Raw genomic sequence first — 20000 nt, 5'->3', positions numbered from 1 at the left:
AACGTTAACAGAGCGTTTAAAGATGGCGGCCTGTTAGTCAGTCTCAGGGTATTGGCTGACTTGGGGGGTCATGTAATCCTCGGCAGCCTCCACCCTCGGTCTGATCCAGTTCAAGAAGCGGGACAGTTTTGTGAACACTAGACCGCCGCTGTCACAACGGGCCGACGATGACATGAGCAGCCCGGTCACAAACACTGTCCCTCGATCCACCGTAGCAACCGGCGTCCCCGGCAACAGGCCGCCACACCGCCTGCTGATGTCCGACTGTTTACGGCCGTCAGACATTGAAGGCTCATTTTGAAGCTGCAGACTGATGTTGTTTAACGTTTCTGCTTCGTTTGGCGTCCCTCCGCCCCTCTGGGTTTGACGTCCACCTAGCCCCTCCTGGCTGCCATTTTGGATCCTCACAGGTCGATCTGGTTTCCCTCGCGTCCCCGTTAGATTTCCCTTCAGACTCCTCTTGGCGGCGGCGTGTCTCGCTGGCGGCTCGTTCAGCGCCTTCATGCAGAACATTTTGTTGCTGAGCAGATGCGAGACGTTCATCTGACCGCGACACTCGTCCAGCATCATGTAGACCAGCTCCTCTGTCCGACTGACGCCCCGTCTCTTGGCGATGCCCGTCCTCCCAGAATGCATCAGGATGTTCTCACAGAAGTCTTTAGTGGGCAGACAGAGGTGGATGAGGGCGGGGCCAAAGGTTAGAGGGCGGGACAGCTCCAGGAGGGCGAGGTCGTTGTCGTGGTGAGTTGTACGAAAACGGTTGTGGACATAGAGAGCGCTGACGGCGACGACCAGCTTCCTGTTGCCTAGGAGACGAGATCATGATGTCAGCCCGCAGACTTTTTTAAAAACTTTTTTTTTATTATATGGAATTTCAAAGTCAAATTACCAGCTCGGACGAAGAAGTCTGACGGTCGGAGGTCGGATACTCGCTCGGACTCCGGGTGGAGGCAGGTGGCGGCGGTCAGGACGGACCGTCGACCCAGCACCACGCCAGCACAAAGCTCCTCCCCCTTTCTGGTCAACAGGGACACCTAGAGACAGAAGTGCAGTTACAGCAGTTTGATCTGAAGGGGGCGCCGAGGAGACGAACATCACTAACATGCTGAAGCGCTCTGTGATTGGCTGAGCTGATCTCACCTGCCAGGGACAGTTTCCATGGCGACAGATTGATGCAGTTGTGTTGAAGTCTTCGGGAAGTTGCCCGCAGGGAAACTCAACTGAGGACACAAACATTGAATTATTTACTGCTTTGTTCGGTGTGCTGCGTTTGATGTTTGATTGGCGGGTCGGGGGGGCGGACCTTCAGGCAGGCACGTGCGCCCGTCGGTCTGTAGTTTAAATCCCGGCAGGCAGGAGCACTTGAAGGAGTGGTAGGACGCCATGCACAGCTGGTGACACGCTGCGGGACCTTCAGTCGGACACTCGGACAGTTCTGAAGCACGAGAGAGAAGCGGTTGTTAATAAAGGCGTTGCCATGGTAACAGACGCAATCAGACTGGCGCCGCCACACGTTTGGGAAATTTAAAAACAGATTCTTGAGGGTCAATTTAAAAAATGTGCGGGGAACACAACACAGACTCTTATAGGCCAGGGGGTGGAGTCAAACCGATCAGTGTGGTCAAACCGATCAGTGTGGTCAAACCTGCGGCGTTGATCTGCGGCGCGGTGGGGGGCTGGTCTCCCAGTTCACAGGCCTGACCGTAGTGGGGGGCGGAGCAAGAGCAGATGAACCCGCCCACTTTGTCTGTGCAGTTCCCCCCGTGGAGGCAGGGGTTGGGCTGACACTGATCGCCATCTGATCAGAAACACAAACCGATGAGGTCACGGGGTCAAAGTTCAGTTAAGCAGACATGATGAAACGATCACAGAGCACATTGATCCTGATCCTGATCATGTGATCTTTGCTCTACACAGAAGAACACTGACCGTAGTAAACGGTCCAGAAGGAGATCTGAAGGGAGACAAACAGATGCAGAGTTTAAACAGCGACTTGAAGACGTGACACGTTGAGAATCGTTTTTTAAACAACAAATCGATCTGACCGTTTTTTGGTCGTCCTCGAAGTACTCGCGCGCCTCCTCGTAGCTGCACAGCTCCTCGTAGCACTCGCGCTCCAGGTTCCCCTGCAGGATCTCCTCCACCAGGAACTGATTGGCCCGTCGTGACCGCAGGAAGACGTTGTGTGTGGGCGGAGCCTGAAACACTGACAACACGAGTTCACCAAGTCGTGATTAGAGAAAAGTTTGATTATTGATCGTGAGCTGTCGTGATATCGCTCTCAGTATGCCATGTTTTTAAATAACTTCCTACTCGTGAAGTTGTTTCCATAATCAGGGAATTAAAGGAGCGGTACGTAAACTCCACCACCAGGGGGCGCTCAATCAATACAAAAACAAAGGATGACGTCGAGGCTGGCGGGAAATCATGGGAGTGATTCTCTCTCCTACACCCCCACCCACCCCCCCACCCCCGATGAAACAACCTTCGAGTTGACCGTTGTCATGACGACCGGGTGAAACTAATGTATCCGAGTGTCTACATGATGTTTTTATCACAGCAGCACAAACAGCGACAGGAGCTGCAGCTCACGCTTCACGATGCAGCGCTCTATGACGCATCATCCTGTTTCCACGGCAACGGTAAACATGGCGTGTCTCATGGTGGCCGCCACAACAAGACACGTCCCGTTACGACTGTAATATTACAGATTTCTGTGTTAACTGTTGGAAATATTTAAAGTGATGTTAAAATCTATAATTTAGGTTCAGTCCATTTTTATTTAATTTAGAGATTTTAAAGATTTGACATTTTGTCGTTTAAACGAATCAAAGGACAAGAAGTCATGATTGGTTCTTACTCAGCTGTAATAATAACACGTCCGTTTTATTTTTATTTACACTCATTTAACCGCTTCACGTCTGACTCGTCGTTTAAAAACTCAGCGACAGAGTAAACAAACTGAACCTGAACGTCTCACCTTGACCTTGACTGAGGACCAGAAGGAAGCAACCGAGGAGGCAGAGGGACAGAAGAGACGCTCGACAACGAGCCGACATGATGCTGCCCGCCATGACACTGATTACACACAGGCATGTGCACACACACACACACACACACACACACACACATACACACACACACACACACACACACACACACACACACACACACAGATAAATACACACCCACGAGTCCTAACAGATTCATAGAAGAAACACAAAGAGGCTTTTATTTCATGGTAAACTTAAAAACATGTGTTCTTGTTCAAACAGCTTCTAAACTAATCTTTAATATTTCAACTTCATGAAATCTCAAAGTTTAGGAAGGACGCGCTGCTCTGTGATGACAGACATTTGAAACACTTTAAAGGTCAGATTTCCTCCTGCACCGTGAAGAGTTAAAAGTAAAGACAACAGTTGTGTGTGCACGCCGTGTTCCTGCAGCGGACTCTGGCCCGTCCTCAAAGCCCACGCACTGCGACCTCTGAAACACCAGGACTCACCACGTCTGTTTGTTCCAGGTAAACATCTCTGAGATTAATCATTTCAAATGATCCACTACTGTGAAAGAAACCCAGCACCATGAAGTGAGGAAAACATGTTCCTGGTTTGAATCCAGCGTTCCTGTTAAATGTTTATTATCTGTCAAATATATTCAAATGAAGCTTTAACTTAATATTTATACATCATATTAGTTTCTAATATCTGATGACCAAGCAGCAACCTCCAGTGTTGAAAAATGATGTTAAAGTGTAAAATCCTGCAGTTCCTGGAGTGTCCACTAGAGGCTGGCTGCAGAAGCACAGGAAGTCACATACACACCCATTCTAAAAAGCCTGTTTTTACAGCAGAGATTAACATGTTTACAGCCTGGTTCAAAAAACCAAATAGGTGTGATTAGCTCATGTCTCGATGGACACACACTGTACGGGGGGTGAATGTTTTGATGACTCATCAGTTTTGATTTGATGAAGGATAAGAGTTATTCACAATAAGGCGTGTAGCTGACCTGATTGACAGGTGGGCGCGGTGTAACGGTTTGTCAGGAGGTTTAAAACCCGCCTCAGCTCCAGCTCTCAGCCTGTCGTTAGGTTGACTGAAAGTTAGACTCCTTCAGAAACAGTTCAGGTGATTTACAGGTTTTAATCACACGCAGAAATCATGTACTTCTCTGGATTGTGGAATTTCTTTATTTGCTTTCAATTACGTTAATAAAAAGTTAAATTCTGACGTTGACTGATTGAAATACACGAAAACAGATTTTATTCACAAGTTTTAAATGTAAATTAAGTTCAGTTCCTCTTCATCCACAAGAGTTTGTAAGAAGAACAACAAAATGCTGGAAAAAGCTGCTTTATGTTGCTCATGTTGTTGTTTTGTAGATTTTGTTCGTACATCGCTTTAAGCAAACAGAAAATATAAAAGACCGAGAACAGAACCCTGGGGAACCTCAGCACTAACCACATCTATAAGTACTCCTAAAAGCAAATATGATTGATGTTATTACAGCTCGTTTTAGTCCAAATGTTTTCAAATTATCCATTTTATTTAGAAGAAGCTTCAAACATTGAATCTGTGATTTCATGAGAGGCTCAGAGGACGTGAGCTCAGTGAGCGGCCATGTTTGTTTACAGAGTCAGCCTCTTGATGGGGCCTGTGTGCCTCTTCAGCCGGCTGCCGTCTGCCTTTTTGGGCACTAGCTTGTCGATGCCGTCGTGGATCCAGCGAATATATTTCGACACCTGGGTGTAGACTCCGTATTTGCCTTTGCGTGCGCAGCCTTCGCCCCAGCTCACGATGCCGGTGACAAAGTATGTGTTGCGGTAGCGAGTGACATGTGGGCCGCCGCTGTCTCCTTGGCAGGCGTCCTTGGCCTCTTGGTCGTAGCCGGCACAGAACATGCGAGTAGAGATGCGCAGCTGTGTGGATTCCATGCAGATGTGGCGTTCCACGTACGGGACGGAGAGGCGCTGCAAGATGGGGGACGGCTGCCGACCCTCGCCAATCCGGCCGAAACCACTAACCACCCCGTCCGGCTCCTTCATCAGGACCTGCAGGGGGAGGTGAGAAACTTAGCTTTTCCTTTACTCCTTCAGTTGTAAGACGAGAAGATTAATACAACCATCATGTCTGAAGCTAGCTTAGCTTAGCATAAAGACTAGAAACAGGAGAACAGGAAGTCGTTAAAAAAGGTGATGAAAGAAATTACCATTTTGTTTAAGTATAAAGTGAAAATCAAGATTTTAAGGAGTGTCTTGCTTTAGGACAGAGGCTTACATGCTAAGCTAAGCTAACACGGAGGTGACATGTCTAATTTAAAGCCAGAGAACATAAAAATATTCAAAGATTTCAAACTATTTAATTGTAGGTGGATTCACCTTTTCTGCAAAGTCTGACTCGGGTAAGCAGGCCGGCAGGATGAACCTGGTGAACTTAATGGGCGTGGCCAGTTTGATGAGTGCGATGTCGTTGTGGTAGGTTTCTGGTCTGTATCTGTTGTGGGTGATGATGGTTTCCACCATGTGGTCGGCTTCGTTAACGCTGTCCACCAACACGTCAAACACACCTGAAACACCAGAGAGTTTCAGTCGGACATTACTTTGATCTTTAAGTGATAACAGCCATGAACTTTGGTTCTCTTGTTCAGGAAGTGGAACAAACCAAACCTACCGAGTTTGATGTAGATGTAGCGTGATTGGTTCATGCAGTGGGCGGCGGTCAGGATGATGTATTCATTCAGGATGGTTCCTCCGCAAAAGCCTTGGTGATCCTCATTCATGAGAAGAGCCTGTGAGGACGAGGAGAACACAGTCAACAATGGAGGACGTCCAGAAGAGTTCTGCACCTATGAGGTCATCCAGTGGGCGGAGCTATGTTCTGACTCAGGGTATTTAAACATTGCATATTTAGTGTTTGTCCTTTGTTACCGCTGTCACGCAGGAAGTGACCATTCTTTTGACCAATCAATAGACTGAAGTGTGTCTAACTCCGCCCTTTAGGGTTGGATCGGTACGCTTGGCACCCCATCAGAAGGTTTGCAAAAAGGTAGGATGGAAGTGTTCTGTACCTGCCACGGACATTCTCCTGGCGGACAGTCCTCCCCGTTGACGATGCGTGTCATACTGGCCATGTGAGAGTTGATATATTCTTCATAAACTGGCTCACTTGGTAAAGTCTGGGTGACGGTGACGTTCAGAAAGCTTGATAAGGACTCGTTTGTCAGGTTGGTGAAGTTAGCGTTGAGGTCCGTCAGATTCACCCCGTTAGCGTTCTCTGCCGTCACGTTCTTCCGCTGGTACCTGAACACGGTCCGGATGTGTGAGGTGTGGATGGCGCCACATTTGAAGGTTTCTGTAAGAGTTTGTGAAAAGTTTGGAGGTCAAAGATTGAGCATCAGAAAGCCTGAAAGAATCATGTTTCCTGTTGTCTTCGACTGTTGGGATTAAAATGGCGGAGAGGGCGTTAGTGAAGAGGCCAGAGCACGTTCTCTGTGTCCCCTTGTTTCTGATTGGTTAAGAGATTAACTGAAGATTCAGACTATTAAGAGTCCAGTAAAGACTCTCTCACCGCTGGAGTGGCAGGATTTGTCGTCTGACGCCAGGTAATATCCGTCAGTGCACGAGCACAGAATGTTTCCACTGATGACGTTGCAGAAATGTTCACAGCCTCCGTTTTTGTTCTCGCAGAGCTCAGGAATAACTGCAAGGTCAAAGGAAACACGGTCAACAACAACAACAACAACGAGACAAAACCCGGTAAATGTTTGACTTTTACACTCATTCAGAAACGACAGGAAGGCGAGCGTTTAGGGTTATGACGTTTGTGGTTTTGGTGAATCAAGGCACATGTGGACTGGATGTTGAATTGTAAGAACTCCTCCAATGTGGAAGTATTTCCTTGTGAGCAGCACACAAACCTTTACAACTCATGGAAAAAGATTACGTGTTTGAATGCAAGACCTCAGATTTCATCCTGTAGAAACAAAAGACTAAAGTTTCCCTGAAGCTCCGCCTTACTGAGATCACCTGTGCCTTCAGATTAAACCCTCAGGACCGTCCTGTGTTCCTATCCTTAACGTTGGGTTTTATCATTTAAAGGAAAGTTTGAAATGTGCACACAGAACAGACACAGGTAGCAGTAGCAGGGTTTGGTCTCAGGACACTGAGCCTTGCTGTCCTTCTTTACCGATTTCACAGTCGTGGCCCTGGTACCCGGACTGGCAGAAGCAGGTGTAGGTGCCGATTCCATCTTTGCAAACTCCTTGGTACGCACAGGGCTGTGACAAGCATGCATCGCCGTCTGCAGGACAGAAACATTCAGTCAGACGACTTCGAGCTTTACCAACACTTGTTTGGGGTTCAGTTACTTTCCAATAGCTGGTTTCTACAATTCACTGAGCAGACGCTTTTATCCAAAGCGACGTACATCAGGGAGTAAGAACAACACAAGCAAGGATCTAGAAAAAAGGGAACAATGTCAGTAAGAGCAAACGATCAGCTTTGAGTCTGATTGGACACACAGGTGCTGACAGGAAGTGACCAGAGGCAAAGCACAACATTGAGGGCAGTTCTTGAGAGCTCTAATCAGTATAGAAACCATCTTATAAGTCGTCGTTATCAAACAAAAACCATCGTCATTACCATCATCATCATCAATAATATGGAGACCATCATCATTAAGTTAGTAGGTATTCATGAAAGAGCTGGGTCTTTAGCTTTTTCTTAAAGGTGCAGAGGGACTCTGCAGATCACATGGAGTTTGGAAGTTCTTGGTCTTCTTGGATGTTTATTCCCTGATGTTGTGTCAGAATGAGATACCAAACGTACCCTTTAGCACAGCTCATTTTTGATTACATTTCACTGTTCTAAGAGATGTCTGTTAGTCATCTGCGTAGTAACAACACAGAAACACATCCTTACCTACGTACTTGGCCCAGAATTCATCCTGCAAAAAGGAGAAAAAGGAAAAAAGATGAATAGTTTGAAACAATTTCAGATTTTAAATTGTCTCAGAGAAGAAGATAGATGTGATCAGCTTTCATGGAGGTGTGTTGTTCGTCTTATGTTCCTTAACTGGAACCTGGAGCTGGAAGTGTTTATGACTTGGATCCGGTCTTCTATAAAATGATCCGTTCAGTGAAATGCACTGAGAAATCACTCCAAAGCTACCTGCTCCAAAAGAAGGTGTGATTAATGTATTAAGTATTTCTGCTCTGATTATAACATCTCAATGGGAATAAGTTAACTTTCAGGATTTAGGATATGTATGACATTTGATGGAGCTTGGATGCCAGCATGCTTCTAGTCGTTCTGCTAGGCTAGCTGAAGTGAGGCTAACTAGGACGCACTCTTTGTGTGTGATACTCTGGGTTAAACAGCTAACAGTTAGCATGTTAGCTTGTGATGATGTGTTTGACAGAAGTGTTTCATTTTTGTTCTTGCAGGAAGTTTTACAGTTTTCTTGTTGTCCTCAAAGATCTCTCGCGCCTCCTCCCAGCTGCAGCGCTCCTCAATACACTCCCTCTCCATGTTGCCTTTTTTGATCTCCTCGAGGAAGCTGTTGGCCCGTCTCCGCCTGGTTAACACCTGATTGGCTGCCTTACCGTCCAAGAAGACTGGTGAGAACACAGAGATGATCAACAACTGTTCTTAAGTTTTATGAAATCCCAGACGATGTTTGGAGATGATTTTGGAGAATATTTGAACACCAGTATGAAGTTTATAAGAATGAACAACATTTTGTTTCTGTATTAAAATGAAAAGTGGTTCAGACAGAGGATGACTCCTAATGGACTTGAGCTTGTATAGCACCTACACACTCACACACTGTCAATCCTGATGACATCACACACAACACGACAAGGTCATGTGTCACCTGTCAGCCGCCAGTCAACACACAAACCCCCCCCCATCACCACCCCCAACACACACTCAACATGTTGGTGCTTCTTTTCCACCCTGTTCTAACTTCATATTCCTCCTCGCTAACCCTCCTCTTCTTCATCCCTGACAGCTCGGGAGGACGTACCTGCGTGCACGGCGGCCAGGTGGAGCGCCAGGAGGCCGAGAGAGACGCGCTGAAACCACAACATGACCCCGGATGGATGGTGAGCTCGGCTGGAGAAACCCTCAGTGATCTGAGTGGAAGTAATGGAGTCTGAATGTGGAGAGAGAGAGAGAGAGAGGAGGGGTGAGGGAGAGGGCAACGACCTGTATGAACAGAGCGGGGGGGGGGGCACATGTTCAGACTGCAGACTACCAGAGTGGGCGGGGCTTATTGAGACACTTCCTGCTGAGACACTGGAACTACATAATACTCTGGTTCACTTTAGAATCTACCGTCTGTTGCTAATACTTGTTGTGGTGGAATCTCTGTAGTTCTTTAGATTCTAATGTACAGATGTCATTGTGTTTATTCACTGTTCTCTAATGTCAGTCAGACCTGACAGAGTTCAGCTGTTATTAAAACACCAAGTACAGCTTACAGAGTGTCAGCTGTTCTTCCTGATATCAGTAAGGATGTTTGGTAGACTTGTTGTCTGCTTCAGTGTTATAGACATCACAGTTTAGTCTAGGTGGGTCAATGTGACTCTGATAATGATAATGACTTTTAGGATATATGCGATGCCTTTCAAAGACTTCTGCAGATGTGATTGAGCAAGACACGAGTAAACTGATGTTGAATCATGTCTCCTCGAGTATTCATCTGATGTTTAAACTTTCATCAATGTAAGCCATCTGATGTCAAGTCTTTTCTTCAACACTGCTGAGACATTGGAACTCCATAATACTCTGCTTCACTTTGGAATCTACCGTTTGTTGCTAATACTCCACCTCCAGCTGTGGAGAGGCGGACAGAGAGAAGGGGGAGGGGCTTACAGGAAATCAGATTTTCAAACACTGAGGTTTTAAGGGTCACCTACCGTTTTACTCTAAAACATGTCCAACACCGCTTCCTGCTCTGCAGCCAATCAGCTGAGGGGGCATTAACTCTGCTGATTCGGAGAAGACGAGCAGCTCTTTCAAACTGTAATAAAGTTCACTGCTTTGGTTTCTGGTCTCTCCAGCTTCCACTGACTCACCTGGACTTCTGGTTCTGACGCTGTGTTTCCTGAAAACAACCTGAAAACTTTGTTTGACTTCTGTTTTTGATTATAGATATTTATCAGTAGAAAGTGTGAGACGTTCTGATTGAAAAGTAAAATATGTAGAACACTTAAATATCTGAATTCATTAAGAATGGTCTAAACATATTTTATATATTCTTGATTGAGAGCCCCCTAGTGGTGGACTTTAGGTACTGTACGTTGAAGGTGTAAAAGATGAGATCATCTGCAAAGAAAAACATGTGGTGTTTTAAAAAGAGATGAGAGATTTGGGATTGTCATACATCAGGTTTTTGTGTGTTTATCTATTAAAGAGAACAAAAAGACAGAAATCACTCCGGAGGGAATCATGAAGACCAACTTTGTTCATTAGAACGACTTTATTTCTTTCTTTTAGCGTTGGAAACGACGATCTCTTAGTCGTATAAACTAAATATGACCGTTGATACCTTACAGTCTGTGGTTGATACTAAAGAACATTGTTGATAGTAAAGTGTGACCAGATGTTTATGTTTGTATCTTTTCAATGACCATGAAGGATCCAGTGTTTTTAAAGTCCATCGTTTATTCATCCTCAGATAAGAACTGTACACAGACATGAATCCTAAACCTGAAGCCTTCAGGATTTTAACATCGAGGGGAAATCTGAGAGAACAGAACAAAGTAAAGCTGACAGCTTTATTAAAACACTCAGGATGTTTCTGTGAATGTTTAAATGTGTTTCTGTTCCAGCAGGTCTAAAGCTGCCTTCTCATTGGCTGTCGATGCAGTGGGCGGGTCTTTCATGATGCCCTCCACCCAGTCCACATAGTTGGCCATGTTGGTGTAAACCCCATAAATCCCCTTTGGGGAACAGCCCTGCCCCCAGGCCACCACACCTGTCAGGAAGTGGGTGGAGCCGTAGGGCGTGACCAACGGGCTTCCGTCGTCTCCACGGCAACTCAGGTGGTCAATCTCCATGTACCCCGCGCACAGCAAGTTGCTGCTGAAGTTGAACTGGGCGGAGCCTGGGGAGCACTGGGAGGTCGGGATCATGGGGACGGTAAATTTACGGAGGATGGGGGAGACCGCGGCGGTGTTGACCGAATCTTTCTCCCCGTTGCCCCCGGTGATCCTCAGGCCCCACCCCGACACTTTGTGGTAACGGGTCGGCTGGAGCTCGCGCTGCGCCAGGGTTTTAGTCGGCAGGCAGACAGGGACAACATGGCGGTTCAAGGTGGCGGGTCGACTCAGGCGCAGTAAAGCGACGTCGCTGTCGGCCGTCGCGTGGACGTAACCTTCATGGGCGATCGCCATGGAAACAGGTATACTCTGTTCTGTGCCCTCCTCTACGTCCAAGTTGTGTTCCCCTGACAACGGAAAACAGTTCAATGACATTTTTAATCTAAGAACCAGGAAACACTAAGTTTAAGTTTGGAAACTTGAAGAGTTTGTTCATCAGTGGGTTACCTGCCACCACAGTGAGGTTTTGGGGGTTGTTGCCATGGATACAGTGGGCAGCGGTTATGACCCAATCAGGATTGATCAGAACTCCTCCACAGTGACTGTTTCCGTTTAACTGAAGCAGAACCTGAGCGACACGTCGATAAATGAATTAAAGGGTTAAATGTCCCCCCCCCACATTCCAATGAGCTTTACTTCAGCGCCCCCTTCAGGTCACACTTTAAATCATTAGCTTGTTGTTTGTTTATGGATGTAATGAACCATCAGGCCTGTAGGGGGCGCTCTGCTGAGTCTTTACCTGCCAGGGACACTCCCCTCTGGGACAGTGGTCCGTCCCCACCTGCCGGGTCAGATCCTGCACCCCCTGGTTCACCACACGACCACATGGAAACTCGTCTACAACACAGCAAACACAAAACAAACACGTCGTCACATTCACAGCGTGCTCGTCCGTGGTCGTTAGTCGACGTCCGTACCCTGAGCGACACACTGGCGTCCGTCTCCTCCCAGCTGGTATCCGCCTGCACAGAAACATTTGTGGCGTTCTCCTGAACCATCGCAGAAATGCTCACAGCCGCCGTTCTGATAAACACACTTCAGTAAGTCCTCCACGGCTGAGGAAGGAGAGGGACAGACTTTCACTTTAAAGACGACCAGAACCGTTTAGAACCTTTGATTTAATGTTCATTTAGAACAGGAAGTCAAAACTCTCATCATAAATATATCTGGCTCACATCATCTCGTGCTCCAGCAGCTTCGTGGTCGATGACTAATTCTTTGTTTTTCTCACCTTTCTCGCAGTACTGCCCTCCGAACCCGTCGGGACAGAAACACTGGTAGGTTGTCCCCATGTAGACACACGAGCCGTGGTTAAGACACGGGTTCTCCAGGCAGGGGTCACGACCTTTAAAGACAAACAAACAGGTGAGTGTTTATAATCAGAAATATCTGTATGTGTAATCAACTCTGGGAGAGCGAGAGCGAGAGCGAGAGAGAGAGAGCGAGCGAGCGAGCGGGGAATGACATGCGTTAACCCGCTTTGAGGTTCAAGCCTCTGTACATGGGACGCGTGCGCACTAACCACGAGGCTACCGGCGCCCCCAGCAACATTTCAATCTTTAATCGTGATTAATTGCATTTTTAAATCGCATGTTTCAAACTCCATTATTTATCATTTTAAAATAAAACTTGTTGGGCTTTTATTTTGAAGGTTTGTCCTGTCTGAAGCTGAGAACACTTTACTTGCTGTGTGCTTTTATTTTGAAATAAAGTAAGGCTTCTTCATGTACAGAGGCTGCAGTCCTTGTCCAAGCAGCAGTGGGTTCGATTCCGAACTCCACCCCTTTGCTGAAGGCCCCCCCCCCCCCCCCCCCCCGTCCTCCAACACTTCCTGTCTCTCTTCAGTCCCAAACAATAAGTTACGTTTTCAGAAAGTCATACTCACGTTCGTACATCAGCCAGAATTTTTTCTGCAAAGAGAACAAACGTATAAACGTTCATCGTTTTCTTCTCGATGTGTTTTATTAAAACTGTAAGAACATACAACAACATGTTCCCTCAGACTCTCTGAGAGCAAACAAACAAACAAAAGTCAAGTAAGTCTGCTAAGTCAGCAGGGGCGGGTCCAGAGGGGTGACCAGGGGCGGCCCTAGAAATGTGATTGGCCACCCCAAAAAGCCCGGACTGCCATTTCACAAGACAGATCCAAAACATTAGAAGTTAGAGTGTGCAGGAGTTTGAAGCTCTTTAACGTTTAGTTTGTGCACTCATCACACTTCAGTCCCCCCCCCCCCCCCCCCCCGCGTAAGTCAGAGCCCCAGTTGGGCCACCCCAGTCAAAAAGTCTGGACACGCCCCTTTTTATTTAATATAATGTAGCTAATCATTTAATAAACGAGGACCAGGATTTAAAACAACACAACTCTCTCACTGCTCTGTGGGGAGGGGATGCTAAGATGCTAAGATGCTAATATTCAAACTTTTTCTTTTTAACATCATTGATCGTTTGGAGCATCAGAAATCCAGAAATCTAAGAATGACATGAACTTTGTTGATAGGGAACAAAAGATCAAATAGAAAATCTCTGACCGTCTTGTCATCATCCTCGAAAACTTCCCGCGCCTCCTCGTAGTCGCACACCTCTTCGACGCACTCTCTCTCCAGGTTTCCTCTTTGCAGCTCCTCCAGGAAGCCGCTGTTCGCACGCCGCCATCTTTGCAGCACCACGTTGGCCTCGTGCTTCTCCACAAACACTGAGACAAATAATGAACCACGTGTGTGTGCATAAAACATTAAGAATTAATTAAAAAACCATCCTTATATTTCACAGTCATGTGATGCTAACATGCTAACGTTTCTACCTGCAGCAGCAGCGATGCCTGTCAGCAGGATCCAGACACTGCAGCAGCTCCTCAGACACATGATGTGTTCAATGTCTCAACTAAACCAGGACAACTGGGTGACTTTAGGAGAAGAGGGACACTGTAAGGCCACGCCCACTTAACCTCTGACCCTCGGAGTCAGGTTTGAACCAGGTCAGTAAACACATCTTCACTGTGCTGCAGTTTCACAAATCTATTGATTTAAAGATACACACACACACACACACACACACACACACACACACACACAGGATTTAAGCGATTGTGTAATAAGTAAATAAAAAACAAAGCACACACTCCGACTGAAACAGATTGAACGCTGTAGAAACACATTCGTCTGTTTTTTTCTTTGATTTGTTTCGCTGATCTTTTGTGTTTTTGTGGCTTTAATCCATTCAAAACGTAATCTGATCAGCTGTTGATCGACAAATAAAACAGAGATTAAAAGCAAACCATCAGTGTGTGTATGTGTGACCTGAACTGAGTTTGTGTAAGAGAACATCTCAACAAAATAGAATCATCCACTAAAACATAGTTTATTCATGAGTTCAGAACAGTTTCTTCTGTTAGCTACAAAATACCACAGAAGCAAAGGACAGTGAACAAAGTCAACATGATTTAATCAACACATGTTGAGTTAATGCAAAGTCTCAAGATCGACTTTACGCCTCCACAGAATCAAATGAAGGTCGCCACGTTGTTGCTAAGTCGCTGCGGATCTTGTCGATCACTTGATACTTCAGTTTGATGATTATTGAAGAACTTTGACTACCTGCAGTCCCAGTTTACATCCTACATGTTTCTACAGAGTTTCATGTTTTTGTGAGATCACAGACCACTGTAGCGTTGTGTCGTTGGTGTGGCGTTATCGTCAGGTGGTCAGGTTGTGTAGCGACGCCTCGCTCGTGTTTGTCTGCAGACTCCTCGTTACTGTGCGGTTGTGGATCCACTCGAGGTAGTTGGACACTCGGGTGTAGATGCCGTAGTTTCCTGGTCGAGCGCAGCCCTTCCCCCAGCTGACGATGCCCAGCAGGAACACGGTCTTCTTGTACATGGTCACCAGCGGTCCGCCGCTGTCGCCTTTACACGAGTCCTGGCGTCCCTCGATGTACCCGGCACAGAACATGTTCTCAGTGAGCACCACGCCGCTGTCCTCCACGCACTGCTGAGTGCTGATCCTCGGCACCTTCAGCTGCCGCAGGACGGTGGAGGTGGGTCCGTTCTCACCCCTCCTCCCCCAGCCGCTCACCGTGTGCAGGCGGATGGCCCAGAGTTCACGCTCGGCCAGAGGTCGCGTTGGCATGCAGACCGGGACGGCGTATGTTGTGTAGATGATAGGCGACGCCAGACGGAGAAGGCCGATGTCGTTGTTGGCGGTGATTTTCACGTAGTTTTCATGCATGATGATCTCAGACACCAGGATGACCTGCTCAGTGCCCTCATTCACCTCGGTGTTGTGCTCGCCTGACAGACGAAGGGCAGGGAAAGAAAACAACATTTTAAAATGAAGGTTTATTTTCAGGAAGTGAATCTGTTTGTGGATGATGATATTCATTTTTAATTCAGAGGATCCTGAAATGTTTATCCCCAAATAAAATCTCTGAATTCAGCCGTGGTTTTAGTCCAGAAGGTAACCTCTGTCTTAGACCTTAGAGTTATAAAGCTGTGTGAATGTAGGGACTCGTACCTGCGACCACGTGCAGGAACTGAACCTCAGTGTCCTCCAGGCAGTGAGAGGCTGTGAGGATCCAGGTCGGATTAAAAATCACTCCTCCACAGAAACCTTTGCCTTTATAGACCAACAAAACCTTTCAAAGACAAATTGAAACATTTACATGATTATGGTTACTTCCATATAGAAAACATGGCGTGTGCTGACTTGACATAAAATGTTGTGCATTTAGTAACACCCCCATCAAAGTGAAACACGTTACATGTTTTTTTAACATTGAAGTTTCCTTCAGTCTAGTCAAGTTCTGGCAGAATTTCAGAGTTCAGAGTCACATAAAGCAATTTTCTGAATTCCTAATCTGAACAGAAACGAAATGCAACCTCCTGGTTGAAAAGGTGAACTGTCTCTTGAAGGTTATCGTACCTGCCAGGGGCATTCACCTTTGGGGCACTCTGTTCCTCCCACGATTCGAGCTCTGGAGTCGAGCTGCTTTGATTCGTTTTGTCTTTGCAGGACGGGGACCATGCCACACGCTAACGGCTCTAAAGATACACAAGGAAAAGAGAAATCTTTATTATTTTTAAGAGAACTTTAAAATATAAAACAGCCAGTTAAGTTGTATGCATTTTCAATCTGTTTCCCTTTTATTTTTAAAGTCATTGGGTGTCCCACAGGGATCAACACTGGGGCCACTAGTACAGTAGCACAAAAAATGAGTAAAATATAACTATAAATTGCTGCTTTGTTGCTACGCTGATGACATACAAGTCTATATTCCAAAATCATACGTTTTTGAGTGTGACGTCTTTAGGAGCTGAAAGACAAGTCACAGTTTAAATGAGATGGAATAATGCTTAGTCCAATAAAATGATGCAATGAAAAATAACAATTTATACGTCAAAAACTCGTACCACTTATTTCAAAAAGTGTTTTGTCAGTGCTGATATTTAATATTTAATCAGTTTTATGACAGATTTTAGCTTTTTCGGGTGAAGGTCCAGGTTTTGGGTGCATTGTATGAATCAGTGCATAAAAATATATTTTCCCACCTTTGGCTACGCAGCTCTGCCCATCACCATCCAGGAAGTAGCCATCTGCACACGAGCAGCTCAGCCTCTGTCCTTCGTGGTCTTCGTCACAGAAATGCTCACAGCCTCCGTTCTCCAGCAGGCAGGTGCTGGAGGGGCTCAGGTCATCTGAAAAGAACATCTTGCAGGTTTTAGAACCCTCAGGGCTGATTATCAGAACAGAGACATCCGGCTGTTATCAGTACAACGTGCAGTCGTCAGCATAAAGATCAATACGTGACCATAAACAATGAATTACAAGGCCGATCAAAGTTTCTGTTGTTGTTGTGATGTATGTTATGGTACTCTGATTTACAAATATAAATAGGACCGAGGTAAGAGCCTTGAGGGACTCCAAAGCTCAAACTCCGACGTATCTTCAGCATCCATCATCAGAAGTGTTCTTTGAATATTTATATAATAATAATGGTACAGTTTAATGCTGGGACCTACAAAGACTAGCTTCCATGAAGTTTTAGGAATATGTTTTTCTCACCGAGCTCACAGTTGAGTCCGCTGAACTGAGGCAGACAGTTGCAGGTGTAGGACGAGCCATGGTTGTTGCAGCTGCCACTGTTAAGACACGGACTGGACTGACACCTGTCTGGGACTACATGACCAGAATTCAGAGGTCATTAAATCACACAGGAAGGGCGAACAGATTATTAGGTCATAAATCAGCTCAAAGCGTTCTGTGAGATGTTGAGCTTTCAAACATACTGTGAGTACTGGGCATGTTTAACTTACTGTTAGGGCCTCACATTAACACAACACTACCTGTTTTTACTGCAGCACCTGTCACAGATTATTCATTTTGACTTTAAAAAAGTCTGAATGTATGAAGGAGATGTTTGTTTGCTTACCGTTATACGTTTTCCAGAACTCATTCTGAGGAAACAGAAGCAGGTTTTATTTTTCATTCTTTCATAAAAACATTTGATTTAAAGAAACTCGTCTGACCGTGATCTCGTCGTGTTCGAACACCTCCCGCGCCTCCTCGTACGAGCACTTCTCCTCCAGACACTCCCTCTTCAGGTCTCCCATCTGCAGCTCCTCTAACCAGCCCGAGTTAAACCTGCGAGTCCGCACCAGCACGCCATGGGCTCGATCCGGATCAAGAAAGACTTCAGGACACAGACGGGGGAGGAGAGTGTTTCAAAATTAAAATTTATTTATCGTGTTGAACTCTGAAACTCTCTGAGAGACACCTCAATCAGAACCTCAATCAGGACCTCGATCAGGATCTCAATCAAATCCTCGATCAGAACTTCAATCAGGACTTTGATCAGGATCTCTATCAGAACCCCAATCAGGACCTCAATCAGGATCTCAATTGGAACCTTAATCAGGACCCCAATCAGGACCTCAATCAGAACCCCAATCAGGACCTCGATCTGGATCTCAATTGGAACCTAAATCAGAACCTCAATCAGGACCTCGATCAGGATCTCAATTGGAACCTAAATCAGAACCTCAATCAGGACCCCAATTAGAACCTCAATCAGAACTTCAATCAGGACTTTGATCAGGATCTCTATCAGAATCCCAATCAGGACCTCAATCAGGATCTCAATTGGAACCTCAATCAGGACCCCAATCAGAACCTCAATCAGAACCCCAATCAGGACCTCAATCAGGACCTCGATCTGGATCTCAATTGGAACCTAAATCAGAACCTCAATCAGGACCCCAATCAGGACCCCAATCAGGACCTCAATCAGGACCTCGATCTGGCTCTCAATTGGAACCTCAATCAGGACCTCAATCAGGACCTCGATCAGGACCTCAATCAGGACCTCGATCGGGATCACGATCAGGACCTCAATCAGAACCCCGATCAGGACCTCGATCAGGACCTCAACTGTGCCGGAGCGTGATCCTCAAGACTTTCTGATGCTCTGGCTTTTCTATTTGGCGCCATCATGAGGTCAACATGTTCAGAAGTTAAGAGAGACGTCTCATCTGTTCTCTGTGTGAACTCATAATCAGCAAAACATCTCAGAGTTTAAGAAGCAGAATTCAAATAAATAAAATAAATAAAAATAAATCAAATGATACTCAAACCGCTTTGATACCATGGCAACAGAAAGTCCTAATCATGTTGGATCATTATGTTTTAATTATCAAAACATTGCAGATAATTTCCTGCACACTCTGAAATGTACAAATATAATTCCTCACCTGACGCCGCGCAGCAGCTCGACACGTTTAAGACGAAGGTGAAGAAGACTTTCAGCCACATGGTGGATTCAGGCAGAACGTTTGGTGCTGAGCTTCTCTGTGGACCCAAAGGTGCAAAGTCCCCCCCATCAGCTGATCACATGACCCTGATAGACAAACTGTCTGCGCAATGTGACCCAAACAAAGATTACCCAGAGAAACAGTGCATTATGGGAGATCATTTCCCAGCTTTGCCCGTCTGATGACAAGATGGTGACAATAATTTAAAACACATTTGATATACAGTGTTTCCCCTCATATTGGGGGGGCGGCCCGCCCCCCCAATATGATGGTAACACATGAACACATAATGGTAACACATGAACACCAAGATTCCTTCAAGTGTTTGTGTCGGCGTGTCAGCTTGTCCCCACCCCCCTAGAGCTGTAAACCTAGAGGAAACACTGATATAAATACAAACATAATGTCAAAATATACACTTAGATAAGATCACCTAACCCTAACCAGTGTCCACCACATGGTGACCTGTGTGAGCATGGACTCTAGAGGGGGGGGGGAAGACAGCTCTCTATGATGTTTAGAATTTAGACTGCAGTACTCATTTTAAACACTAGGGGGTCAGAGTTACATACTGCTCCTTTAAACATCATTGTCCTCAGAGTTCTTACAGTGACTCAGACACAATGTTAGACTTTAGCCTAGCTTAGCACAAACACTGTTAGCCTGTTAGCTCCACTGAGAGTCAAAAGAAGAAGCCGTGTTTATTTATTTCATTTTATTTGTTTAATAATAAAGCATCGACCTCTTACAGAGTTTCACTGATTGAACTTTGAACCCGACGTTTCTCCTCAGGATGAACCTGAGCCGGTGGACATGATGTCATCGATCCAGTCCAGGAAGTTGCTGACCCTGGCGTAGATCCCGTACATGTTCTGGTTGGCGCAGCCCTTCCCCCAGCTGACCACGCCCGTGAGGAACCACGTCTTCTTATAGCGGGTCACCAGCGGACCGCCGCTGTCGCCCTCGCAGGCGTCCCGCCCCCCCGTCTGGTACCCAGCGCAGAGCATGTTCCGGGTGATGTTGAACCCCGTGTGGCGGCGGCACTCCTGCAGCGGGACCCTTGGCAGCGAGAGCCGCTGCAGGACGCTGG

General features: G+C 46.2%; 5 protein-coding genes across 5 annotated transcripts in view; all 5 read right to left on the bottom strand.

The window, feature by feature from the left end:
• The window catches only part of prozb (protein Z, vitamin K-dependent plasma glycoprotein b), a 3179-nt gene extending 50 nt beyond the window's left edge, over positions 1-3129 (bottom strand). The window contains exons 1-8 of the mRNA XM_061032238.1: positions 2981-3129; positions 2046-2206; positions 1930-1954; positions 1646-1798; positions 1304-1435; positions 1141-1220; positions 890-1034; positions 1-806 (exon numbers count right to left, since the gene is read on the bottom strand). The exon at positions 1-806 is cut by the window's left edge and continues 50 nt beyond it. Of these exons, the coding sequence (XP_060888221.1) occupies positions 34-806; positions 890-1034; positions 1141-1220; positions 1304-1435; positions 1646-1798; positions 1930-1954; positions 2046-2206; positions 2981-3074 (1563 nt within the window). The 5' untranslated portion in view covers positions 3075-3129 and the 3' untranslated portion in view covers positions 1-33. The remainder of the gene's footprint in view (positions 807-889; positions 1035-1140; positions 1221-1303; positions 1436-1645; positions 1799-1929; positions 1955-2045; positions 2207-2980) is intronic.
• Positions 3130-4169: 1040 nt separating this feature from the next.
• Positions 4170-9186, bottom strand: f10 (coagulation factor X). Its single transcript, XM_061032249.1, has 9 exons — positions 9030-9186; positions 8456-8616; positions 7922-7946; positions 7188-7301; positions 6570-6701; positions 6070-6353; positions 5673-5790; positions 5381-5568; positions 4170-5053 (listed from the first exon to the last, which is right to left on the bottom strand). Exons 1-9 carry the CDS (start codon positions 9091-9093, stop codon positions 4631-4633), a joined length of 1509 nt encoding a protein of 502 aa, XP_060888232.1. The 5' UTR covers positions 9094-9186; the 3' UTR covers positions 4170-4630.
• A 1280-nt stretch (positions 9187-10466) lies between these two features.
• On the bottom strand, positions 10467-14067 carry f7i (coagulation factor VIIi). The gene is made up of 8 exons (XM_061032250.1): positions 13910-14067; positions 13638-13801; positions 12995-13019; positions 12341-12454; positions 12027-12164; positions 11849-11946; positions 11557-11677; positions 10467-11456 (listed from the first exon to the last, which is right to left on the bottom strand). Exons 1-8 carry the CDS (start codon positions 13968-13970, stop codon positions 10819-10821), a joined length of 1359 nt encoding a protein of 452 aa, XP_060888233.1. The 5' UTR covers positions 13971-14067; the 3' UTR covers positions 10467-10818.
• A 598-nt stretch (positions 14068-14665) lies between these two features.
• f7 (coagulation factor VII) lies at positions 14666-18963 on the bottom strand. The gene is made up of 8 exons (XM_061032420.1): positions 18851-18963; positions 17630-17793; positions 17533-17557; positions 17166-17279; positions 16652-16798; positions 16026-16144; positions 15618-15738; positions 14666-15394 (listed from the first exon to the last, which is right to left on the bottom strand). The coding sequence occupies exons 1-8, from the start codon at positions 18909-18911 to the stop codon at positions 14802-14804; spliced, it is 1344 nt and encodes a 447-aa protein (XP_060888403.1). The 5' UTR covers positions 18912-18963; the 3' UTR covers positions 14666-14801.
• Positions 18964-19610: 647 nt separating this feature from the next.
• f7l (coagulation factor VII, like) overlaps positions 19611-20000 on the bottom strand; it is a 5519-nt gene continuing 5129 nt past the window's right edge. Inside the window, exon 8 of the mRNA XM_061032934.1 lies at positions 19611-20000. This exon is cut by the window's right edge and continues 258 nt beyond it. Coding sequence (XP_060888917.1) covers positions 19699-20000 — 302 coding nt within the window. The 3' untranslated portion in view covers positions 19611-19698.

This window comes from Labrus mixtus, chromosome 24 (genome assembly GCF_963584025.1).
Source record: "Labrus mixtus chromosome 24, fLabMix1.1, whole genome shotgun sequence".
In the NCBI taxonomy this organism is placed as follows: domain Eukaryota; kingdom Metazoa; phylum Chordata; class Actinopteri; order Labriformes; family Labridae; genus Labrus; species Labrus mixtus.
The sequence above is the reverse complement of the archived record's forward strand: the minus strand, read 5'-3'. Positions and strand labels throughout refer to the sequence as shown.